At 38.4% G+C, this 19,743-nt stretch overlaps 1 protein-coding gene across 1 annotated transcript in view; it reads left to right on the top strand.

The window, feature by feature from the left end:
• LOC139756491 (glutamate receptor ionotropic, delta-2-like) overlaps positions 1–19,743 on the top strand; it is a 173,199-nt gene that overhangs the window by 68,325 nt on the left and 85,131 nt on the right. Inside the window, exons 2-3 of the mRNA XM_071675935.1 lie at positions 13,669–13,911; positions 14,524–14,651. Coding sequence (XP_071532036.1) covers positions 13,669–13,911; positions 14,524–14,651 — 371 coding nt within the window. The remainder of the gene's footprint in view (positions 1–13,668; positions 13,912–14,523; positions 14,652–19,743) is intronic.

Here is a 19,743-nt window from a genome sequence, read left to right as displayed (position 1 = left end):
ATTCACCTCCCTAACAACCCCATCCATAAACAAATTAAACAACCATGGAGACATCACACACCCCAGCCGCAATCCTACATTCACTAAGAACCAATCACTTTCCTCTCTTCCTACACGTACACATGCCTTACATCCTAGATAAAAACTTCTCACTGCTTCTAACAACTTGCCTCCCACACCATATTTTCTTAAAACCTTCCAAAGAGCATCTCTATCAACTCTTTCATATGCCTTCTCCAGATCCATAAATGCTACATACAAATCCATTTGTTTTTCTAAGTATTTCTCACATACATTCTTCAAAGCAAATACCTGATCCACACATCCTCTACCACTTCTGAAACCACACTGCTCTTTCCCAATCTGATGCTCTGTACACGCCTTTACCCTCTCAATCAATACCCTCCCATATAATTTACCAAGAATACTCAACAAACTTATACCTCTGTAATCTGAGCACTCACTCTTATCCCCTTTGCCTTTGTACAATGGCACTATGCAAGCATTCCGCCAATCCTCAGGCACCTCACCATGAATCATACATACATTAAATAACCTTACCAACCAGTCAACAATATATATATATATATATATATATATATATATATATATATATATATATATATATATATATATATATATATATATATATATATATATATATATATATATATATATATATATATATATATATATATATATATATATATATATATATATGTATATGTTATATATATATATATATATATATATATATATATATATATATATATACATGTATATATATATATATATATATATATATATATATATATATATATATATATATATATATATATATATATATATATATATATATATATATATATATTTAGTTATTTTGCTTTTTCGATGTCTTCCGCGTTAGCGAAGTAGCGCAAGGAAACAGACGAAAGAATGGCTCAACCCACCAACATACAGATGTATATACATACACGTCCACACACGCAAATATACACACCTATATATCTCATTGTATACATATATATACACACACAGACATATACATATATACACATGAACATAATTCATACTGTATTGCTTTATTTATTCCCATCGCCACCTCGCCACACATGGAATCACAACCCCCTCCCCCTTGATATGTGCTAGGTAGCGTAAGGAAAAGACAGCAAAGGCCACATTCGTTCACACTCAGTCTCTAACTGTCATGTAATAATGCACCGAAACCACAGCTTACTTTCCACATCCATTCCCCACAGAACTTTCCATGGTTTACCCCAAACCCTTCACATGCCCTGGTTCAATCCATTGACAGCACGGCGACCACGGTATACCACATTGTCCATAATCAGTCTATTCCTTGCATGATTGTCACCCAAATGTATGTTCAGGCCCCGATCACTCAAAATCTTTTTCACTCCATCTTTCCATTCCAATTTGGTCTCCCACTTCTCATCTTTAACTACACCTCTGACACATATCCTCTTGGTCAATGGTTCCTCACTCATTCTCTCCATGTGACCAAACCATTTCAAAACACCCTCTTCTGCTCTCTCAGCCACACTTTTTTTTTTACCATACATCTCTCTTACCCTATCATTACTTACTCAATCAAACCACCTCACAGCACACATTGTCCTCAAACATCTCATTTCCAGCACATCCACCCACCTACGAACAACTCTATCCATAAGCCCACGCCTCGCAACCATACAACATTGTTGGAACCACTAACCCTTCAAACAGTCCCATTCTTGCTTTCCGAGATAATGTTCTCGACTTCCACACACTCTTGAAGGCTCCCAGAATCTTCGGCCCCTCCCCCGCACTATGATTAACTTCCGCTTCCATGGTGCCATCCGCTGCCAAATCCACTCCCAGATATATAAAACACTTCACTTACTCCAGTTTTTCTCCATTCAAACTTACCTCCCAATTGACTTGACCCTCAAACCTTCTGTACCTAATAACATTGCTCTTATTCACATTTACTCTCAACTTTCTCCTTTCACACTCTTTACCAAACTCAATCACCAGCTTCTGCAGTTTTCACATGAAACAGCCACCAGCGCTGTATCATCAGCGAACAACAACTGACTCACTTCCCAAGCTATCTCCTCCACAACAGACTGCAGCCTTGCCCCTTTTTCCAAAACTCTTGCATTCACGTCCCTAACAACCCCATCCAAAAACAGATTAAACAATCTTGGAGACATCACACACCCCTGCCGCAAACCTACATTTACTAAGAACCAATCACTTTCCTGTCTTACCGGCATTCATTTTCTGCAAAGCTTTTGCTACCTCTTCTCTGTTTACCTCCCGATTGACTTCTCCCTTAACCCTACTGTATCTAATAACTTTGCTCTTATTCACATTTACTCTCAGCTTTCTTCTTACACACACTTTACCAAACTCAGTTACCAGCTTCTGCAGTTTCTCACACGAATTAACCACCAGGGATGTATCATCAGCGAACAACAACTGACTCACTTCCCAAGCTATTTCGTTCACTACAGACTGCATTCTTGCCCCTCTTTACGAAACTCTTGCATTCACCTCCCTATGAACCCCATCCATAAAAGAATTAAAAAAACGGGGAGACATCACTCACCCCTGCCGCAAACCTAGATTCACTGAGAACCAATCACTTTCCTCTCTTCCTACACGTACACATGCCTTACATCTCCGATAAAAGTTTTTCAATTCTTCTAACAACTTGCCTCCCACACCATATATTCTTAATATCTTCCACAGAGCATCTCTATCAACTCGATTATATACCTTCTCCAGATCCACTTCTGAAACCATACTGCTCTTCCCCAATATCATGGTCTGTAAATGGCTTCATCCTCTCAATCAATACCCTCCCATATAATTTCCAAGGAATACTCAACAAACTTATACCTCTGTAATTTGAGCACTCACTTTTATCCACTTTGCCTTTGTACAATGGCACTATGGAAGCATTTCGCTAATCCTCAGGCACCTCACCATGAGTCAACCATACATTAAATAACCTCACCAACCAGTCAACAATACAGTCACCCCCTTTTCTAATAAATTCCAGTGCAATACCATCGAAGCCCACTGCCTTGCCGGCTTTCATTTTCTGCAAAGCTTTTACTACCTCTTCTCTGTTTACCAAGTCATTTTCCCTAACCCTCTCACTTTGCACACTACCTCGACCAAAACACCCTATATCTGCCACTCTATAATGAAACACATTTAAGAAACTATCAAATACTCACTCCATCTCCTCACATTACCACTACTTGTTATCACCTCCCCATTAGCCCCCTTCACTGAAGTTCCCATTTATTCCATTGTCTTAAGCACTTTTTTACCTCCTTCCAAAACATCTTTTTATTCTCCCTTAAGTTTAATGATACTCTCTTACCCCAAGTCTCATTTACCCTCTTTTTCACCTCTTGCAGCTTTCTCTTGACCTCATGCCTCTTTCTTTTATACATCTCCCACTCATTTGCATTATTTCCCTGCAAAATTCGTCCAAAAGCCTTTCTCTTCTCTTTCACTAATAATCTTACTTCTTCACCCCACCACTCACTACCCTTTCTAATCTGCCCACCTCCCACGCTTCTCAAGTCACAAGCATCTTTTGCGCAAGCCATCACTGCATCCCTAAATACATCCCATTCCTCCCCCACTCCTCTTACGTCCTTTCTTCTCATCTTTTTCCATTCTATACTCAGTCTCTCGTGGTACTTCCTCACATAAGTCTCCTTGCCAAGCTCACTTACTCTCACCACTCTTTTCACCCCAACATTTCATCTTCTTTTCTGAAAAGCTCTACAAATCTTTACTTCCACCGCCACAAGATAATGATCAGACATCCCTGAAGTGGCACCTCTCAGCACATTAACATCCAAAAGTCTCTCTTTCTCATGCCTATCAATTAACACGTATTCGAATAACGCTCTTTGGCCATCTCTCCTACTTACATACGTATACCTATGTATATCTCTCTATTCAATCCAGGTATTCCCAATCACAGGTCTTTTTTCAGCACATAAATCTACAAGCTCTTCACATTCACCATTTCCGTTTACAACACTGAACACCCCATGTACACTAATTATTCCCTCAACTGCCACATTACTCACCTTTGCATTCAAATCACCCATCACTATAACCCGGTCTCATGCATCAAAACTACTAACACATTCACTCAGCTGCTCCCAAAACACTTGCCTCTCATGATCTCTCCTCTCATGCCCAGGTGCATATGCACCAATGATCACCCCTCTCTCTCCATCCACTTCAAGTTTTACCCATATCAATCTAGAGTTAATTTCTTAAACTCTATCACATAGTCCCACCACTCCTGTTTCAGGAGAAGTGCTACTCCTTTTCTTGCTCCTGTCCTCTCACTAACCCCTGACTTTACTACCAAGACATTACCTAACCACTCTTCCCTTTTACCCTTGAGCTTCGTTTCTCTCAAAGCGAAAACCTCCAGGTTTCTTTCCTCAAACATACTACCTATCTCTCCTTTTTTCTCATCTTCGTTACATCCACACACATTGAGACACCCCAATCTGAGCCTTCGAGGGAGGATGAGCACTCCCCGCGTGACTCCTTCTGTTTTCCCTTTTAGAAAGTTAAAATACAAGGACGGGAGGTTTTCCAGCCCCCCGCTCCCGTCCCCTTTAGTCGCCTTCTACGACACGTGAGGAATGCGTGGGAAGTATTCTTTATTCTCGTGGTGAGGTGCCTGAGGATTAGCGGAATGCATGAATGCATACACATTGCCATTGAACAAGGGAAAGGGGATAAAGGTGAGTGCTCAAATTAAAGAGGTATAAGTTTGTTGATTATTCCTGGGAAATCATACGGGAGGGTATCGATTGAAAGGGTAAAGGCATGTATAGAACATCAGATTGGGAAAGAGCAGTGTAGTTTCAAAAGTGGTAGACGATGTGAGGATCAGGTGTTTGCTTTGAGGAATGTATCTGAGAAATACTTAGAAAAGCAAAAGGATTTGTATGTAGTGTTTACGGATCTGGAAAAGACATATGACAGAGTTGATAGAGATGCTCTGTGGAAGGTATTAAGAATATGTGGTGTATGAGTCAAGATGCAGTGAAAAGGCTTTGTCGAGGACGTAGGGCAAGTGTACGAGTAGTAAGATTGGTTCTCAGTGAATGTCGGTTTGCTGCAGGGGTGCATGATGTTTTCTTTGTTTATCGATGGGGTTGTTAGGGAAGTGAATGCAAGAGTTTTAGAGAGAGGGGCAAGTATGCAGTCTGTTGTGTATGAGAGAGCTTGGGAAGTGAGTCGTTGTTCGCTGATGATACAGCGCTGGTGGCTGATTCGGGTGAGAAACTACAGCAGTTGGTGACTGTGTTTGGTAAAGTGTCTGAAAGAAGAAAGCTGAGGGTAAATGTGAATAAGAGCAAGGTTATTAAGTACAGTCGGGTTGAGGGACAAGTTAATTGGGAGGTAAGTTTGAACGGAGAAAAACTGGAGGAAATGAAGTGTTTTGGATATCTAGGAGTGGATTTGGCAGCTGATGGAACCATGGAAGCGGAAGTGAGTCACAAGGTGGGGGAGAGGGCGAGAGTTCTGGGAGCGTTGAAAAATATGTGGAAGGCTAGAACATCATCTTGGAAAGCAAAGATGGGTATGTTTGAGGAAATAGTGGTCCCAGCAATGTTATATGGTTGCGAGGCGTGGGCTATAGATAGAGTGGTGCGGAGGAGAGTGGATGCAGTTTCTCACGCGAGTCTGCCACCAGCGGTGTATCATCAGTGAACAACAACTGACTCACTTCCCAAGCTCTCTCATCTACAACAGACTGCATACTTGCCCCTCTGTCCAAAACTCTTGCATTCACCTCCCTAACAATCCCATCCATAAACAAATTCAACAACCATGGAGACATCACGCACCCCTGCTGCAAGCCGATATTCACTGACAACCAATCACTTTCCTCTCTATCTACTCGTACATAAGCCTGACAACCTCGGTAAAAACTTTTCACTGGTTCTAACAACTTGCCTCCTACACATTTTCTTATTACCTTCAAGAGAGTATCTCTATCAACTGTATCATATGCCTTCTCTAGACCCATGAATGCTACATGCAAATCCATTTGCTTTTCTAAATATCTCTCACATACATTCTTCAAAGGAAACACCTGATCCACACATCCTTTACCACTTCTGAAACCACACTGCTCTTCCCAAATCTGAATCTCTGTACGTCCTTTCACCCCCTCAATCAATATCCTCCCATATAATTTCCCAACAACTCAACAAACTTATACCTCTGTAATTCGAGCACTCACCTTTGTCCCCTTTACCTCTGTACAAAGGCACAATACATGCATTCCGCCAATCCTCAGGCACCTCAGCGTGAGTCATACATACATTAAATAATTATACACACACACACATATATATATTGGAAAGGATCACAATTTTGCGCGTGATCAAGATATTCCTGAGTCCACGGGGAAAAATGAAACACGAAAAGTTACCAAGTGCACTTTCGTGTAATAATCACATCATCAGGGGAGACACAAAAGAGAAATATAACAGTCAGTTGATATACATCGAAGAGACGAAGCTAGGACGCCATTTGGTAAACATGTGATTGTCCAAAACATACAACGAGCGTTCATAAACTTATCATTTTACAAATCTTATCAACAATAAAGTTATCTAATTTGTATAGACCATCACTAAAATTAAGATTATAATTCTTTGTGTATTTAATGATAGAAGATTCAATGATATTTCTCTTGGTAATAAAGTTAGAATTAACAACTGAGATGGCGTATCTCCAGTCAATACAATGATCATAGTTTTTAACATGATTAAACAAGGCATTTGATTCTTGTCCCGTTCTTATACTATATGTTGCTTAAGTCTAACAGAAAGATCCTTACCAGTCTGCCCAACATAAAACTTATCACAGTTTCCACAAGGAACTTTACAGATACAAAACCAAGAGAATTTTCCGGTGAATTCCCGATGAAGATATTCTTTATAGTATTATTGTTGCTAAAGGCAACATTTACATTAAAGGATTTAAGCAACATGGGAGCAAAGTGAAATTATTATTAAAAGGAAGAACTAAAAGATTCTTGGTGTCAATGGGAGGTTTGGGCTCAACTCTATAAAATGATTTCTTTGCTAACTTAAGGGATTCATCAATGAAAGATCTAGGGTACTTTAACTTAGATCCAATAGAATATATCTTCTCAAACTCATCATCAATAAACTCTAGACTGCAAATACGTAATGCCTTTAGGAACATAGATTGAAATGATGATAATTTAACACTCTCATGTTGAGATGAGTAATAATGGATACATGAGCATACATTGGTGGGTTTTCTGTATATGCTAAAGTTAAACTTGTTTCCTTGTCTATGGATCATGCAATCTAAAAATGGTAACATACCATTATTTTCATTTTCTACAGTAAATTTGATGGAATGTACTAAATTGATAAGTAAAGGGAGAAATATTTGTAAATTTTCATTTGTTGGCCAAACACAAAGAACACCATCTACATACCTAAACCAAATTGCATTAGAAGGTAAGATATCCTTTAGCAATTTTGCTTCAAGAAATTCCATATAAAGATTACTTAGTACAGGTGAAAGAGGGTTACCCATTGCCATACCAAATTTTTGAGCATAATAATCTAAATTAAATTGAGATACACAGTCTTTTATACACAATTTTATCAGTTCAATGAAATTAGACTTTGAAACAGGTAAATGAATATCATCCAAGACATCAAATAAATATTCTAAAAGGTCATCAACTGGAACTTTAGTGAAAAGTAAGGAAACATCAAAGCTAACTAGTTTGAAATCAAAATTAATATTGATATTGTTTAGCTTGTTGACTAAATCTACATTGTTCATGATATTAGAATTTGATAATTTACCCACTAAAGGGCTTAATAAGGAAACTAACCATTTTGATTATCTATATGTGATGGAGCCTCCTGAACTCACTATAGGTCTTGCTGGAAAATTTTGTTTATGTGTTTTGATAAGTCCATACATATATGGCAATAAGGGGGACAAAGATGAAACATTTTTGATAAGAGAAATGTTACCTTTCAACAACAACTTCATTTCTTTATTGTAGTGAGAATTAATTGCTTCTAAGGGATTTTTACTGATTTTTACTAAGTTTAAAATATGTTGCGTTACCATTTAGAAGATCATTCATTTTAGATAAATAGTTACTCCTGTCTAAAACCACAACAGTGTTAGCTTTATCTGCTTTAGTAATATGTATATCCTTGTCATTTTTTAAGGTGTTAATAGCTCTTATGAATCTTTTAGGGCAATTAGCTTCCACTTGCACTTTCGTGTAATAATCACATCATCAGGGGAGACACAAGAGAGTAAAATAACAGTCAGTTCATATACATCGAAGAGACGAAGCTAGGACGCCATTTGGTAAAAATGTGATTGTCCAAAACATACAGCGAGGGTTCATAAACTTATCATTTTACAAATCTTATCAACAATAGAGTCATCTAATTTCTATAGACCATCACTAATATTAAGATTATAATTCTTTGTGTATCTAATGATAGAAGATTCAATATTTCTCTTGATAATAGAGTTAGAGATAATAACTAAGATGGCGTTACTCAAGTCAATACAATGATCATAGTTTTGAACATGATTAAACAAGGCATTTGATTCTTGTCCCGTTCTTATACAATATTTATGTTGTTTATGTCTAACAGAAAGATCCTTACCAGTCTGAGCAACATAAAATTTATCACAGTAACCACAAGGCACTTTATAGATGCAACCAAAAGAATTTTCTTTTCAATTCCTGATTAAGATATTCTTTATAATATTATTGTTGCTAAAGGCAACATTTACATTAAAGGATTTAAGCAACATGGGAAGCAAAGTAAAATTATTATCAAAAGGGAGAAATAAAAGATTTTTGGTGTCAATGGGAGGTTTGGGCTCAACTCTATAAAATGATTTCTTTGCTAACTTAAGGGATTTATCAATGAGAGATCTAGGGTACTTTAACTTAGATCACGCGCAAAATTGTGATCCTTTCCAATATATATACATATATGTATATATATATATATATATATATATATATATATATATATATATATATATATATATATATATATATATATATATATATATATATATATATATATATATATATATATATATATATATATATATATATATATATATATATATGTCTGTGGAGTAAAGTCAGGGGTTAGTGAGAGGACAAGAGCAAGGGAAGGAGTAGCAATACTCCTGAAACAGGAGTTGTGGGAGTATGTGATAGAATGTAAGAAAGTAAATTCTCGATTAATATGGGTAAAACTGAAAGTTGATGGAGAGAGGTGGGTGATTATTGGTGCATATGCACCTGGGTATGAGAAGAAAGATCATGAGAGGCAAGTGTTTTGGGAGCAGCTGAATGAGTGTGTTAGTGGTTTTGATGCACGAGACCGGGTTATAGTGATGGGTGATTTGAATGCAAAGGTGAGTAATGTGGCAGTTGAGGGAATAATTGGTATACATGGGGTGTTCAGTGTTGTAAATGGAAATGGTGAAGAGCTTGTAGATTTATGTGCTGAAAAAGGACTGATGATTGGGAATACCTGGTTTAAAAAGCGAGATATACATAAGTATACTTATGTAAGTAGGAGAGATGGCCAGAGAGCGTTATTGGATTACGTGTTAATTGACAGTCGTGCGAAAGAGAGACTTTTGGATGTTAATGTGCTGAGAGGTGCAACTGGAGGGATGTCTGATCATTATCTTGTGGTGGCTAAGGTGAAGATTTGTATGGGTTTTCAGAAAAGAAGAGTGAATGTTGGGGTGAAGAGGGTGGTGAGAGTAAGTGAGCTTGGGAAGGTGACCTGTGTGAGGAAGTACCAGGAGAGACTGAGTACAGAATGGAAAAAGGTGAGAACAATGGAAGTAAGGGGAGTGGGGGAGGAATGGGATGTATTTAGGGAATCAGTGATGGAGTGCGCAAAAGATGCTTGTGGCATGAGAAGAGTGGGAGGTGGGTTGATTAGAAAGGGTAGTGAGTGGTGGGATGAAGAAGTAAGAGTATTAGTGAAAGAGAAGAGAGAGGCATTTGGACGATTTTTGCAGGGAAAAAATGCAATTGAGTGGGAGATGTATAAAAGAAAGAGACAGGAGGTCAAGAGAAAGGTGCAAGAGGTGAAAAAAAGGGCAAATGAGAGTTGGGGTGAGAGAGTATCATTAAATTTTAGGGAGAATAAAAAGATGTTCTGGAAGGCGGTAAATAAAGTGCGTAAGACAAGGGAGCAAATGGGAACTTCAGTGAAGGGCGCAAATGGGGAGGTGATAACAAGTAGTGGTGATGTGAGAAGGAGATGGAGTGAGTATTTTGAAGGTTTGTTGAATGTGTTTGATGATAGAGTGGCAGATATAGGGTGTTTTGGTCGAGGTGGTGTGCAAAGTGAGAGAGTTGGGGAAAATGATTTGGTAAACAGAGAAGAGGTAGTGAAAGCTTTGCGGAAGATGAAAGCCGGCAAGGCAGCAGGTTTGGATGGTATTGCAGTGGAATTTATTAAAAAAGGGGGTGACTGTATTGTTGACTGGTTGGTAAGGTTATTTAATGTATGTATGACTCATGGTGAGGTGCCTGAGGATTGGCGGAATGCGTGCATAGTGCCATTGTACAAAGGCAAATGGGATAAGAGTGAGTGCTCAAATTACAGAGGTATAAGTTTGTTGAGTATTCCTGGTAAATTATATGTGAGGGTATTGATTGAGAGGGTGAAGGCATGTACAGAGCATCAGATTGGGGAAGAGCAGTGTGGTTTCAGAAGTGGTAGAGGATGTGTGGATCAGGTGTTTGCTTTGAAGAATGTATGTGAGAAATACTTAGAAAAGCAAATGGATTTGTATGTAGCATTTATGGATCTGGAGAAGGCATATGATAGAGTTGATAGAGATGCTCTGTGGAAGGTATTAAGAATATATGGTGTGGGAGGAAAGTTGTTAGAAGCAGTGAAAAGTTTTTATCGAGAATGTAAGGCATGTGTAAGTGTAGAAAGAGAGGAGAGTGATTGGTTCTCGGTGAATGTAGGTTTGCGGCAGGGGTGTGTGATGTCTCCATGGTTGTTTAATTTGTTTATGGATGGGGTTGTTAGGGAGGTAAATGCAAGAGTTTTGGAAAGAGGGGCAAGTATGAAGTCTGTTGGGGATGAGAGAGCTTGGGAAGTGAGTCAGTTGTTGTTCGCTGATGATACAGCGCTGGTGGCTGATTCATGTGAGAAACTGCAGAAGCTGGTGACTGAGTTTGGTAAAGTGTGTGGAAGAAGAAAGTTAAGAGTAAATGTGAATAAGAGGAAGGTTATTAGGTACAGTAGGGTTGAGGGTCAAGTCAATTGGGAGGTGAGTTTGAATGGAGAAAAACTGGAGGAAGTGAAGTGTTTTAGATATCTGGGAGTGGATCTGGCAGCGGATGGAACCATGGAAGCGGAAGTGGATCATAGGGTGGGGGAGGGGGCGAAAATTCTGGGGGCCTTGAAGAATGTGTGGAAGTCGAGAACATTATCTCGGAAAGCAAAAATGGGTATGTTTGAAGGAATAGTGGTTCCAACAATGTTGTATGGTTGCGAGGCGTGGGCTATGGATAGAGTTGTGCGCAGGAGGATGGATGTGCTGGAAATGAGATGTTTGAGGACAATGTGTGGTGTGAGGTGGTTTGATCGAGTGAGTAACGTAAGGGTAAGAGAGATGTGTGGAAATAAAAAGAGCGTGGTTGAGAGAGCAGAAGAGGGTGTTTTGAAGTGGTTTGGGCACATGGAGAGAATGAGTGATGAAAGATTGACCAAGAGGATATATGTGTCGGAGGTGGAGGGAACGAGGAGAAGAGGGAGACCAAATTGGAGGTGGAAAGATGTAGTGAAAAAGATTTTGTGTGATCGGGGCCTGAACATGCAGGAGGGTGAAAGGAGGGCAAGGAATAGAGTGAATTGGAACGATGTGGTATACTGGGGTTGACGTGCTGTCAGTGGATTGAATCAAGGCATGTGAAGCGTCTGGGGTAAACCATGGAAAGCTGTGTAGGTATGTATATTTGCGTGTGTGGACGTATGTATATACATGTGTATGGGGGTGGATTGGGCCATTTCTTTCGTCTGTTTCCTTGCGCTTCCTCGCAAACGCGGGAGACAACGACAAAAAAAAATATATATATATATATAGATATATATATATATATATATATATATATTATACATATATATATATATATATATATATATATATATATATATATATATATATATATATATATATATATATATATATATATATATATATATATATATATATATATATATATATATATATATATATATATATATATATATATATATGTATATATATATATATATATATATATATATATATATATATATATATATATATATATATATATATATATATATATATATATATATATATATATATATATATATATATATATATATATATATATATATATATATATATATATATATGCATTTATAAACTATCCCTGGGGATAGGGGATGAAGAATACTTCCCACGTATTCCCTGCGTGTCGTAAAAGGCGACTAAAAGGGGAGGGAGCAGGAGGCTGGAAATCCTCTCCTCTCGTTTTTTTTTTCTTTTTTTTAATTTTCCAAAAGAAGGAACAGAGGGGGGCCAGGTGAGGATATTCCACAAAGGCCCAGTCCTCTGTTCTTAACGCTACCTCGCTAATGCGGGAAATGGCGAATAGTTTAAAAGAAAGAAAGAAAGATATATATATATATATATATATATATATATATATATATATATATATATATATATATATATATATATATATATATATATATATTCCAACTAGAGACGTTAAGATAACTGGAGGATAACTTTAGGACAGTGACTCACTGCATATTTTTTAATATGGAGGTGAGAATTTGGAAGTATGAACTTTTGGTTTTAGTATGTTTTCTTATTTCTATCCCTGATTGACTGACGGCAAACACAGAGTAAATGAACCTGGACAGATATTAGGGAGACATCAGTAGCGCTGTGTGAATATAATACTATCTCCTCTGTCATTCATTAAGACCATTATATATTGGAATGTTTTATAAACTGTATACTACCTTTTAAACATAAACCAACGTCACCTCATATAAATCGTCACAGTCAAATACTTCAAATACAAATACTTATGAGTGCTACATGTTTCATGTTCACCAAAAATTCACCCAAAAACATTGTTCACACTGGACATAGGGAACTGATTCAGCCTAGACAAAGAAGATGTCAAATGTTCCACTTACAAGATAGGATATACAACACATTCCTTCATCCAAAGTTCATATAAGATTTTCCCTAATGAGAAGTAGATGGAGATGGGATAAGACTAAGCTGCCGTCCATTTTCCCTTCCACCGGTGTAAATCTGAAATAGATTATGATGCTAAAAACGCAACAATCTATAGCATGACATTAGGATGTTGTCTTATGACATCCAGGGATATCCCAGGACATCAAGTGTTGACAGCCGTTGATCCAAGCTAAAGAAGTGCTTCTTTCCTGTAATTGATCACTTCCCATCCAAGTCTGGTTGAATTATTATAAGATATGACTCATGCAGGTTCCACAAAGTCGGGTCGTGGGCTGCGGGAGGCGCTTGCAGTAACAGTGATCGGGTGAAGGGCGGGCTCGTCCCGGACCTTAAGCAGCTTTACTCTGACTTCCAGCGGCGCCAACTGGTGGTCACCTCTAACAACCTCTGGCCGTACTTCCAAATCAAGACACTCCAGAATGGCACTGTCACACCCATATCCGGCATTGACCATAGTGTCCTCAATATCCTCAGTGAAAAACTGAACTTCACGTTAGTATGCTAGATAACGTTAGATAACACAAATCACAGTTCATTGGGCCTTCATCCTGTACAGTCAAGTTGATAATATACTGAAAATATCCCATAGTCTATACGCGGTTATCAGCCAATGAAAGAATCATATTAGATTTTTTGCTGTGGTTTAGCCACTGTTTGCTGAATGAATTTCTTTATTTGATAGACAGAAGGTGAGGGTTCTTAACATTTTCTTATGATATTTTGTCTTAAATACATAGTTTTAGAATATGTCAGAGCAACCTAATCAAGCCAAGCTGTCGCTGTGAGTAAAATTGTGTCTAAGCATATGACGTGGAAGATTCTGGAGTGAATTACTCCCCTCAGTTCAATATATGCGACGTGGTATGCTTAACAGACTTCACCTTAAGATATGGTAGACTAAATATGTCTATACAACATTCATGTAGTTGCATACCTCTACAGACACATTGTGTTCACAGATCGACTTTTATACCGTAAGTCTAATCTATGAACATATATCTCAAGAAACTAATGATTAAAATGATTTTGATACCAGAGAGAAGGATGTTGTCTGGATCCATGTGTAGTATATCTGACAAGTGGCATCTATCTTTGTGTCGGCAGGTATCGTCTGGTACGCCCCCCAGACGGTAAGTGGGGCGGACCTCAGCCAGATAACACTGTCTCAGGTTTGGTGGGGCAAGTGGCCAGGCATGAGGCTCATGCTGCAATGTGTGCGCTCACCATCACACGTACGTCATCTGTACTGGTTACAGAGAAAGTGATCACTCGTATTTGGTATAAGTATTCAAGAGTCTCCTGTATCAGTGGCATGAATTACTACCACAGCAAACAACAGACACGATTTTTTCCTTGTTTTCAACTCCCAGCAAATGAATTATTAACATTACCATCCATAGCATCCTCTGTATTCTCGTGTTCATATACCACAAACAATATAGATCAAATTATACCATTACTTTCTCATAAACCATATCTAACCATATTTTCATTAGGAATCGCTTTGTGTGCGGTCATAAGTTCAGTTCCTTTTATGTTAAAATGGATCAAGATCATACAACGTCTCTTCTCAGTACACTGAAACACATCTTCAAGTATAACCAGTGGGACATAGAACTCCCCTTTAATGTGGTCGGCCTCGAAATACTTACGAAACAAAACCGTCACTGCTGAAGTCAGAACAATGGACAAGCTGCCTCAGGAGAGAACTCAGTTCTTTTTGCACCAAAGTGCTAAACAGGGTGCTAACATTTGATTTGGGTCCGAGGTGGTGTGCGTAGTGACATGGTCAGGGAGAATATTTTGGTAAACAGAGAAGGGGTAGTGAAAGCTTTGCGAAAGATGAAAACCGGCAAGGCAGCGGGTTTGGATGGAATTGCGGTGGAATTTATTGAAAAAGGGCGTAACTGTGTTGTGACTGGTTGGTGAGGATATTCATTGTGTGTATGGCTCAAGGTGAGGTGCCTGAGGATTTGGGGAATGTATCCATAGTGTCATTGTACAAAGGCAAAGAGGATAAGGGTGAGTGTTCAAATTACAGAAGTATACGTTTGTTGAATATTCCTGGGAAATTATATGGGAGGGTATTGATTGAGAGGGTGAAGTCATGTATAGAGCATCAGACTGGGGAAGACCAGTGTGGATTCAGAAGTGGTAGAGGAAGTGTGGATCAGGTATTTGCTTTGAAAAAAATGTATGTGGGAAATACTTAGAAAAACAAATGGATTTGTATATAGCATTTATTGATTTGGAGAAGCCATATGATAGATTTGATAGAGATGCTCTGTGGAAGGTATTAAGAGTATATAGTGTGGGAGGCAAGTTGCTGGAAGCAGTGAAAAGTTTTTATAGCGGATGTAAGGCATGTGTACGAGTAGGAAGAGAGGAAAGTGAGTGATTTTCAGTGAATCTAGGTTTGCGGCAGGGGTGCGTGAATTTTCCATGGTTGTTTGATTTGTTTATGGATGGGGTTGCTAGGGAGGTGAATGCAAAAGTTTTGGAGAGAGGGTTAAGTATGCAGTTTCTTGTGGATGAGAGAGCTTAGGAGGTGAGTCAGTTTTTGTTGGCTGATGATACGGCGCTGGTGGCTGATTCGGGTGACAAACTGCAGAAGCTGGTGACGGAGTTTGGTAAAGTGTGTGAAAGAAGAAAGCTGAGAGTAAATGAGAATATAAGCAAGGTTATTTGGTACAGTAGGGTTAAGGGGCGACTCAATTCGGGAAGTAAGTTTAAATGAAGAAAAAATGGAGGAAGTGAAGTGTTTTAGATATCTGGGAGTGGATTTGGCGGCGAATGGAACCATAGAAGCGGAAGTGAATCACAGGGTGGGGGAGGGTGCAAAAGTTCTGGGAGCATTAAAAAATGTGTGGAAAGCGAGATCATTATCTCGGAAAGCAAAATTGGGTATGTTTCAAGGAAAAGTAGTTCCAACAATGTTATATGGTTGCGAGGCGTGGGCTATAGATAGGGTTGTGCGGAGGAGGGTGGATGTGTTGGAAATGAGATGCCTCTGGACAGTATGTGGTGTGAGGTGGTTTGATCGAGTAAATAATGAAAGGGTAAGAGAGATGTGTGGTAATAAATGAAATGTGGTTGAGAGAGCAGAAGAGGGTGTAATGAAATGGTTTGGTCACATGGAGAGAATGAGTGAAGAAAGATTGACAAAGAGGATATATATGTCAGAGGTGGAGGGAACGAAGAGAAGTGGGAGACCAAATTAGAGGTGGAAGGATGGAGTGAAAAAGATTTTGAGCGATCAGGGCCTGAATATGCAGGAGGGTGAAAGGTGTGAGAGGAATAGGGTAAATTGGAACGATGTGGTATACAGGAGGTCGACGAGCTGTCAATGGATTGAACCAGGGCATGTGAAGCGTCTGGAGTAAACCATGGAAAGATTTGTGGAGCCTGGACGTAGAAAGGGAGCTGGGGTTTCGGTGTATTATACATGACAGCAAGAGAGTAAGTGTGAACGAATGTGGCATTCATTGTCTCTTTCCTGGCGCAACCTCGCGCGCGTGCGGGGGGAGGGGGTTGTCATTTCATGTGTGGAGTCACAGCGATGGGAATGGATAAAGGCAGACAGTATATATATATATATATATATATATATATATATATATATATATATATATATATATATATATATATATATATATATATATATATATATATATATATATATGTAAATGTGTAAAAGGTTAAAGTTGAAAGTAAATGTGAATAGGAGCAAGTTTATCAGTTTTATGAGTAAAAAAAAACAGCTTATTTGGAGTGCGAGGTTGAATGGAGAGAACTTGGAAAAGAGCATTTGAACATGGGGAGAGGATGACTAAGACGGTATACATGTCAGAAGTGTAAAGAACAAGGAAAAAGGGGAAAGCAAGGAGGTGGAAGGAAGGAGCAGATGCTTTGAAAGCTCAGGGCCTGAATGTGCAGGAGTATGTGAGACTTGCAAGGGATAAAGCAAATTGGAATATTGTGGTTTACAAGGGATTATTTGCTGCTTAAAGACTGAAGTGGTGGATGAAACTTTCTTTCCACACTTGCCTCAATGCTCCCTTGCCCGTTCACCCACCCTGTGACTCACCTCAGTTTCCATGGTTCTATTCACTGCCATGTGCACTCCTAGGCATCTAAAACACTTCACTTCCTCCAAGTTTTTCCATTCGAACTCACACCCACAACTAACCATCTCTCTTTGCACCTCTAAAACTGATATCCTTGCTTTTGTTCGCATTAACTCTCAACTTTCCCCTTTCACACACTCTCAAACCCAAACGCCAACTTTTGCATTTTCTCACTTGAATCTGCCACCAGTGCTGTTTCATCAGCATACAATAACTGACCCACCTTCCAGGCTCACTACAAACTGCATGCCTTCTGGTCTTGCCTCTAAAGAGTTTCCAATAGATTTCCTGAGTATTTGTTCTTTGCTGGCTCCTCTTTCATGTCTTTCTCCATTCTCTTCTTTGCAGATCTTGCTATGACAAATAGGTCTTGGCACATTCCTTTATTTGAGTCCATACTGAACTTTCTTGGCTCAGGCAGTGCTAGAGATCGTAGGATGATCTCCCAAAGTAAATCTGGTATCAGCAATGAAGCTTGATAGCACAAAATGTCTTCAACCACAATGGTAATTTAGATCTTTAACTGACATTGAGTGTTGCATTTTGGTTACACTAAAACTTTACACACTTTTGTCAAATTGGAGTTGCACTTTTAAACAGTGACTTAGCTGCACTTGTTCACTTTCCTCAATGTTAGCCATTCACTTTCTTGAAAATTGGGTCTCCCTAGGGAAAAAAAATTCATTAAAGTTTTTAGAACTCCTGGCATTTGATTTGAACATGGGAAGCTTCCAGTCCCAGGCCCTATTGAACTCCCATATTTTGGTGTGCTCATTCTGAATATCCAATGTATATATCACTCATGGGCCCCTTCACATTTTAGTTCCCCCTCTTGCTTATACATAATAGCATTTATGAGCTGCAGACCCTCCAGAATCTTGGAAAAAAACGATCACTGCCTGGAACTCTTCTCTGGTGAGTGGGGGGCCATTTGTGAGTGTGTACCTGGGCTCAACCTGCAATTGGTAACACCAGGAGTAGGAAGTCACCTTCACCGAGGCTGTATCATCAGTGGGTAAAAAAGAGGACGATAATGTTTGAGAACCTTCCTGCCCCAATAGAGCCCACCTTAGCCTGATCCTTAATGAAGTTCAGCTTCATGTTGCAGGATACTCATGAAGGGTCCAGAGATTGCATATCTTTTTTTATGAAGGGTGTAATCACCTATTTTTACTGTATAGGTAAAGAGTACTACATTTGCACCCCAACTTTTGAAGACCCTTTACCTCTGCCAAGATATAGCCATGAGACAGAGCTAGCAGGTAGCACTCACTGTTGGAAAATGCAATGAAATATAGTTACATGTTTTCGAATGTTTATCCCTGGGGATAGGGGATTAAGAATACTTCCCACGTATTCCCTGCGTGTCGTAGAAGGCGACTAAAAGGGGAGGGAGCGGGGGGCTGGAAATCCTCCCCTCTCGTTTTTTTTTTTTTAAATTTTCCAAAAGAAGGAACAGAGGGGGCCAGTTGAGGATATTCCAAAAAAGGCCCAGTCCTCTGTTCTTAGCGCTACCTCGCTAACGCGGGAAATGGCGAATAGCTTAAAAGAAAGACAAAAAGATATATATATATATATATATATATATATATATATATATATATATATATATATATATATATATATATATATATATATATATATATATATATATATATTTATTTATTTTCTTATTATGTATATATATATATATATATATATATATATATATATATATATATATATATATATATATTTATTATTTCTTATATGTATATATATATATATATATATATATATATATATATATATATATATATATATATATATATATATATATATATATATATATATATATTCCATGGGGATAGGGGAGAAAGAATACTTCCCACGTATTCCCTGCGTGTCGTAGAAGGCGACTAAAAGAGGAGGGAGCGGAGGGCTGGAAATCCTCCCCTCTCGGTTTGTTTTTTTAATTTTTCAAAAGAAAGAACAGAAAATTGGGCCAGGTGAGGGCATTCCCTCAAAGGCCAAGTCCTCTGTTCTTAACGCTACCTCGTTAATGCGGGAAATGACGAATAGTTTGAAAGAAAAAGAAAGATATATATATATATATATATATATATATATATATATATATATATATATATATATATATATATTTATTTATTTTTTTATTATACTTTGTCGCTGTCTCCCGCGTTTGCGAGGTAGCGCA

Source organism: Panulirus ornatus, chromosome 22 (genome assembly GCF_036320965.1).
Source record: "Panulirus ornatus isolate Po-2019 chromosome 22, ASM3632096v1, whole genome shotgun sequence".
In the NCBI taxonomy this organism is placed as follows: Eukaryota; Metazoa; Arthropoda; class Malacostraca; order Decapoda; family Palinuridae; genus Panulirus; species Panulirus ornatus.
This window is presented reverse-complemented; position numbering and strand designations above follow the sequence as displayed.